The sequence below is a fragment of the Theropithecus gelada genome, chromosome 12 (genome assembly GCF_003255815.1).
Source record: "Theropithecus gelada isolate Dixy chromosome 12, Tgel_1.0, whole genome shotgun sequence".
In the NCBI taxonomy this organism is placed as follows: domain Eukaryota; kingdom Metazoa; phylum Chordata; class Mammalia; order Primates; family Cercopithecidae; genus Theropithecus; species Theropithecus gelada.
The window spans coordinates 713,237-720,698 of NC_037680.1; the positions used below are offsets into that span (position 1 = coordinate 713,237).

At 62.5% G+C, this 7,462-nt stretch overlaps 1 protein-coding gene across 1 annotated transcript; it reads left to right on the forward strand.

Moving 5' to 3' along the window:
* The first annotated feature begins 445 nt into the window (after window positions 1-445).
* On the forward strand, window positions 446-7,222 carry CCDC74B (coiled-coil domain containing 74B). The gene is given in 9 exon segments (XM_025405271.1): window positions 446-976; window positions 3,232-3,276; window positions 4,142-4,319; window positions 4,321-4,388; window positions 5,228-5,366; window positions 6,142-6,337; window positions 6,418-6,497; window positions 6,573-6,629; window positions 6,829-7,222. Coding segments are annotated over 9 exon segments (1,149 nt in total). The 5' UTR covers window positions 446-726; the 3' UTR covers window positions 6,965-7,222.
* The last annotated feature ends 240 nt before the right edge of the window (window positions 7,223-7,462 follow it).

A 7,462-nucleotide genomic window follows, 5' to 3' on the forward strand; every position in this document is an offset into this window, starting at 1 on the left:
ATTGCAGGCATGAGCCACCGTGCCCGGCCTTTTATTTTTAGGCAGCATCTCACTCTGTCGCCTACGCTGGAGTTCAGTGGTGCCATCATAGCTCACTGCAGCCTCCACCTCCGGGGTTCCAGCGATCCTCCCGCCTCAGCCTCCCGAGTAGATGAGACTACAGGGGCCAGCCACCATGCCCGTTTTTTTTTTTCTTTTAATTTTTACAGAGACGGGGTCTCACTCTCCATCCAGGCTGGAAAGGATGCCTGGGTGCCTTTTATTATTATTATTTGCTTAATTATTTTTAGACAGAGTCTCGCTCTGCTTCCAGGTTGGAGGGCTGCGCACCGATCTCCGCTCACTGCAACCTCTGCCTCCCGGTGCACGCGATTCTCCTGCCCCAGCCTCCCGAGCAGCTGGGATTGCTGGCGCCGCCTCCACCCCGGCTAAATTTTGTATGTTTAGTAGAGTCGGGGTTTCGCCATGTTGGTCAGGCTGGTCACGAACTCCTGACCTCAAGTGATCCGTCCGCCTCGGCCTCCCCAAGGTCGGGGGTCACGGGCGCGCCCCCGCCGGGCCCCGGACGCCGGGGAAGTCGCTCCTCAGCCTGTAGGAGCAGCCAAGGCCCCGCCCACGCCAACCGCCTCGCCCGCCGCCGCGCGGTTTCCACGGTGACGGGCGCCCGGCCGGGCTGCCTGGCCGAGCCGGGTGCAGCGGCCGCGGGAAGGTCCCGGCGATGGCGAGATGAGCGTTGCGGGGGTGGTGGCGGGGACGCGTCCCCCCAGCTCGCCCACCCCGGGCTCCCGGCGCCGGCGCCAGCGCCCCTCCGTGGGCGTCCAGTCCGGGGGGCCGCAGAGCCCGCAGCTCCGGCCCAGCGACCCGCAGAAACGGAACCTGGACCTGGAGAAGAGCCTGCAGTTCCTGCAGCAGCAGCACTCGGAGATGCTGGCCAAGCTCCACGAGGAGATCGAGCACCTGAAGCGGGAGAACAAGGGTGAGCCGGGCGGGACCCCAGGCCAGCGCTTCCTCCCCAGCACCCCGAACGCCGCCGCTCCCGCAGCGCAGAACAGCCATGAACTCCAGCACAGGCCTGGGCTCAGGGACACAGGACAGACTCCAGCACAGGTCCGGGCTAGGGGATCACAGCCATGAACTCCAGCACAGGCCTGGGCTCAGGGACACAGGACAGACTCCAGCACAGGTCCGGGCTCAGGGACACAGGACAGACTCCAGCACAGGTCCGGGCTAGGGGATCACAGCCATGAACTCCAGCACAGGCCCGGGCTCAGGAACACAGGACAGACTCCAGCACAGGTCCGGGCTAGGGGACACAGCCATGAACTCCAGCACAGGCCCGGGCTCAGGGACACAGGACAGACTCCAGCACAGGTCCGGGCTCAGGGACACAGGACAGACTCCAGCACAGGTCCGGGCTCAGGGACACAGGACAGACTCCAGCACAGGTCCGGGCTCAGGGGGAAACAGGACAGACTCCAGCACAGGTCCGGGCTCAGGGACACAGGACAGACTCCAGCACAGGTCCGGGCTAGGGGATCACAGCCATGAACTCCAGCACAGGTCCGGGCTCAGGGACACAGGACAGACTCCAGCACACGCCCGGGCTCGGGGGGACACAGGACAGACTCCAGCACAGGTCCGGGCTCAGGGGGACACAGGACAGACTCCAGCACACGCCCGGGCTCGGGGGGACACAGCCATGAACTCCAGCACACGCCCGGGCTCAGGGGGAACACACGACAGACTCCAGCACACGCCCGGGCTCGGGGACACAGGACAGACCCCAGCACATGCCCGGGCTCGGGGGGATCACAGGACAGACTCCAGCACACACCCGGGCTCAGGGGGAACACACGACAGACTCCAGCACAGGTCCGGGCTCAGGGAGACACAGGAGAGACCCCAGCACACGCCCGGGCTTGGGGGATCACAGGACAGCAAGTCCGCCCTGGGTCCTGCCATGCCGAGCTGTCCCCTCCTCCCACAGGGAGACCCGCGTGGCCCTGGGCAATGCCGACCCTGTCTGCCTGTCTCCTGGGGCAGCATCATTTCAGCTGCTGACCCGGCCAGTCCTCTTCTCTCCAGGCAGGGTCAGACCCACCTGTTAAAAACTTTATAGAGGGGGCTGGGCGCGGTGGCTCAGGCTTGTAATCCCAGCACTTTGGGAGGCCGAGGCGGTTGGATCACGAGGTCAGGAGATCGAGACCATCCTGGCGAACACGGTGAAACCCCGTCTCTACTAAAAAAATACAAAAAATTAGCCGGGCGAGGTGGCGGCACCTGTAGTCCCAGCTACTCGGGAGGCTGAGGCAGGAGAATGGCTGAACCCGGGAGGCGGAGCTTGCAGTGAGCCGAGATCGCGCCACTGCCCTCCAGCCTGGGCGACAGAGCGAGACTCCGTCTCAAAAAAACAAAACACAAAACAAAAACAAACAAAAACTTGGGAAATGTGCCCAAGTGTGAGTGCGCAGCTCAGTGAATTTCCTCCAGCTAAACACATCGGATCAGGAGCAGGCATGCCCCCCACCGCTTCGCCTGTGCCCACGCTGTCCTCGGGCTAGGCCTTCCCAACTGCACCCTTAGCAGCTCCTCACCCCCACGGACCACCCCCCCCCGTCCACCACCCCCCCACTCCCCCAGCAGAACGAGGGTCTGCCAGGATGTGGCTTCGCTCCTCGCTTCTGCTTCAGGAGGGCTCCAGCAAGGGCAGTAGTGCCCGCAGCTGCCTCTCCTGCTCCACTCCCTAGTGCTGCCTCACCTGAGTGCCGAGTGTCCCATCAGCAGGCGTCTGTTTTGTCAGGACCCCCCTTCCCCATGTCTTCTTGAGCCTGAGGACCCCCCTTCCCCATGTCTTCTTGAGCCTGAGGACCCCTCTTCCTCATGTCTTCTTGAGCTTCCCCCCCAGTCCCTGATGCCCACAGGATCATGACCCCGCCAGGGCCAGGGGTTCTGGAATTCACTTCTGTACCCCTAAAGCCCAGGCCCTGCCTGCCGTGTTGATGCCCTCCAGTCATCTCAGATGGATGAGGCGGGTATGCCGGGTGGACTCTGCCGGGAACAGGCAGGGGCATTCCTGGCCTGATGCCCACGGCAAAGGTGTGGTGGAGAGTGGGACCCAGGGGGCAGGGCCCAGCCAGCCAGTGTCTGCAGGCGCGGCAGCGGCGAGGCCAGGCTGTTCTCAGAACAGCTGTGGCTTCACAAGCGCTGAGCAGAGCCTGTGCTTGCTTCCAGATCTCCATTACAAGCTCATAATGAATCAGACATCACAGAAGAAAGGTGAGAACTGGGCCCTTCAGTGCCTGAGGGGATGCTCCTGCCACCCAGGGAAGCGCCTGCAGACTGTCCTTGCCCACCTGGCTGCACTTGCCCCTGTATGCCAACCCAGTGGGGACAGGTTCTGGGGCACCTGGACAGATGCCGCTACCTCTAGCCGTGGCTGGACGATGTTATGCAGCCAAGCACAGCTTGTGCTGCTCTCAGTAAGCCCAGGGCCTGAGATCATCGCAGTGGGGAGTGGGCACAGGGTGCACCCCAGACCCTCCCTCCTCCAAGCAGAGCTGAAATGGGAGGGACCCCTGAGACAGCCCTTGCCCTGCTAGGTCTTTAGCTCAGATTGCTGCTGTGGCCAGGCCCAGGATTTCCAGCCCTGTAGCTCTGAGTCCTGACATCCTGTGGGAGGGGCTCTGGACACACTCCATCCAGGGATCCCTTCCTGCCGCCTGGGCAGCAACCATGGGGACAAAGGGAGGAGGCAGAGTTCTGTTTCCTTGCCACTTGTCCAAGGCACTTCCCATCCCGACAGTGGGCCCCACCCAGCCCAGGATTCTGGGTTGTGGTCTCGAGCTCACTCCTGGTTATTTTTGGGACCGGGGATGACACCAGGACATCTGACTGGTGGATGGAACCAGCCTGGGAACATCACAGCTGGGGCAGTGCCTAGGGCTCCCCCTTCCCAGGCAGACACGGAGAATGGGGTCGAGGGAGGGCCCTTCCCTAGCCGCTGTAGCAACTCCAGTGAGCTGTTCTGGGCAAAGTGCGGTGCCGGGGGCCCTGACGGGACACAGGAAGGGGACACAGGAAGAGGCCATGCTCTCCCTCGGGACCTGCTGTTCCATGTGTCCCAAGCCCTCCTGCTTTCCAGACGGCCCCTCAGGAAACCACCTTTCTGGGGCCTCTGCTCCCTTGGGTGCGTGCTGGGTCTGCGTCCGCGGAGTGTGGGTAGAGCCGGGAGGACACAGCCCTGCCAGGCTGAAGGAGGGCCCCTCACGGACACACAGGCCAGGAGGCAAGCACGGGCGTCTTGCGGGCGGCAGCACCGACGCTGCGCTCTCCTGCAGACAGCCTCTCCACGTCCAGCTTCCCGTCTGTCAAGTCCATCTCTAACTCAGGTGAGCAGGCTGGCGTCCACGTGCTCACAGGGTTGAGTGTCCCACAGGGACCCCAGCCTGGGTGGCCACTAGGGGTGCTGCCTAGGCCCCCTCTGCTGGGCCAAGCTCAAGGATTTGGGGGTGAAGGGGCAGCGGAAAAGAGCCCTGCAAGTTGAAGCCACCAGGAGGGGATTAAGGAGGGGTGGGCAGGACCGGGGGCCAGACACAGGGCAGTAAGGCCTCACGGCAGGCACCCCAGGCGAGGCAGCAGGCAGGCAGGAGGGGCTTCCCCGGGTGGCCTTCTAGGGAGGATGTACCCTGGCTGCCCAGCAGGCGCCCTGCTTGGCCGTATTCCTGCCACAAGAAGGCAGGACACAGGAAGGATGGCACTGCCCACAGAGCCCTGGGCTCATGGCACCTTCTGCAAAGTGAGCCGGGAGCAGAGAGCCTCTTTTCCCCACTGTGCCTCCGCTGGAGGCCAGACATTTTCCTCAGCCCAGCCCTAAGCCGCGCCGTTCCTGGGATGGGCCCAGGCGCTAGATGGGCCTCGTCCTTGCCGAGGAAACCCACGCAGGCTGGGTCCAAGCCTCTTGTGCGGCTTCATTTTACCCAAAACGGGGCCAGCCTCCACTATCTTGGTTGTTCTAGTGTTCACAGGCACCACCCATGGGCTTCACCCTCAGAAGCTCATTGATCCCCCCCAGCACTGTCCAAGGCAGGCTCCCTTTACAGAGGAGGAAACTGAGGCAGGGGCAGGGGCTTCTTGGGTACACACAGCTGATCCTGGAAAACTTGGGCAGTGACTGTTGGTGCCTGCAGTGACCAGCCTTGTAGGGTCTGACTTGCAGCCAACTCTCAAGGCAAGGCCAGGCCCCAGCCCGGCTCCTTCAACAAGCAAGATTCGAAAGCTGACGCCCCCCAGAAGGCAGACCTGGAAGAGCAGCCCCTACTTCACAACATCAAGCTAGACAAGGTTCCTGGGGTACAAGGGCAGGCCAGGTAAGGCTTGGGTGTTCCTGGGGTGCAAGGGCAGGCCAGGTAAGGCTTGCCTGCACCCGAAGGGCCCCATGACTACATTTACGAGGCTCACGCCCTGCAGTGCCAGCTGCTCTGCCCCTAGCTCCAGGGGCCTGTCTCCAGGACTCATGACAGCAGATGACGGCCACGCTCTGCCCATCGGTGGGCGCTGTCTTCCTCCCTCCCCCGGCGGTCCTGTGCTGACCCGAGCCCACAAGGGGGCCAGTAGCAGCCGCCAAACCACTTTCTCAGAGAAAAGTAATATTCTCACCAAGAAAAGTGAGTTGCGCTCCTGCTGCCCCTTGGCCACAGCCTGCCTTTGGAGGGCACTAGGCCAGCAGGACAGAGCAGGACCAGGTTCTGATGATCCCTGAGTTTCTGGGACCGCCCTGGGATGCTAGAGTGCACACTTGCAGCAGCGCAACCAGCAGGACAGGCTCCTGCATCTCTGCACATCCCGAGACCAGGCCTGGAGCAAGAGGCCCCACTGGGTGTGGGGTCACGACCAAGAGCAGCCTGGCAGCTAGCTGGTTACCCACTGAAGCCCATCTGACCCTTAGGTCACCTTCAGAGGGGAGAAAGGGACAGGCCGCAGTCCCAGAGACCCCCACCTGGTGCCCAGAGCACCCTGCCGAGTGGGAGAAGGGAACCAGGCCCTCCCCCACATGGGCCTGGACGCTGCTGGGGGAGGTATGCTGGGGGAGTGGTTAGACACACCTGGGCAGGTCACCTCTGGCTGCTGCAATGACTGTTTCAGAAAGGAGAAAGCAGAGGCCTCTAACGCAGGCGCGGCCTGTATGGGGAGCAGCCAGCACCAGGGCAGGCAGATGATGGGGGTGGCGGCACACCCCCCAATGAGCCTGCCCCTTCACCTGCGAAAACCCACCACACTGAAGCAGTGCGAAGTGCTCATCCGCGAGCTGTGGAACACCAACCTCCTGCAGACCCAGGAGGTGAGGCTGGGTGGTAGGGTTGGCCCTTCGCAGTCTGGCGCCGCCACAGTCCCCACCACGCCCCTGCCCCTGCCTTTCAGCTGCAGCACCTCAGGTCCCTCCTGGAAAGGAGCCAGAGGCCCCAGGCAGCCCCAGAGGAGGCTGGGTCTAGCTCTCCCAGGTGAGTGCCTGGTGCACCCCTGCCCCATCCCTGGGCACCTGTCCACAGCTCACTGCTGACTCTTCCTTCACCCAGGGACCAGGAAGCCATGCATTTTCCTAAGGTCTCCACTAAGGGCCTCTTGAAGAAATGGTGAGTCCCATGGGCATGGGGACAGTGGGGCAGCCCTGCAGCCTGGGCCCCAGGGAGGGAGTGGGGAAGGGACGGTGGCGGTGCAGAAGCAGAGCGCGCGGAGGCCTCTCTAGGTCCCGGTGAGGGCCACGCAGGCCCACGCCAACACCACTCCACTCCCAGGGATGCCCAGAGTGACAGTCCCTCTACCCGCCCCCAGCCTGCTTCTGAGCCCACCTGTGGCGCAGCGTGCCGTCCTGCCTGCCCTGAAGCAGACCCCGAAGAACAACTTTGCCGAGAGGCAGAAGAGGCTGCAAGCGATGCAGAAACGGCGCCTGCAGCGCTCAGTGCTGTGAGCCTCCCGCATCTGCTCAGTGCCAGGCCCACCAACCTGCAGCTGGAGACTGGTTCTCTGTAGCATTTCCTGACACTTCACTACCTTTAGGCCTGGCTGAATTCCAAGATAGATGACACTTAAAATAGATAAAGTACTTGATCTCTAAACTAACCATTTATTTTGTTATTTTGCTATTTAGCATTTACATAAAAAGCACATGATGAAGTAGGTATCGCTTGACCTGTTGAAACTGAAAATAAAGCTTCTTGACTTCCAAGTTGTATGCCTGGTTCCTCACTGGCTATCAGGCGTCGTGTCCCTTCCCATTCCCAGCCCCTGGCTCCTAGCCCAGCCCCTGCTGTCTGCAGAGACCTGCCTGGGCAGCCCAGTCTTGCTCATTCGGGACCTGCCAGCGGCCCTGGGAGAGGCGCGTTGGCAGAGCCGTGCACATCCTCCCTGGAGGCAGGAGGGCTTTTCTGGTCCCCTGGCTGGGCTGGAGCTGCGTTTCAAACACATG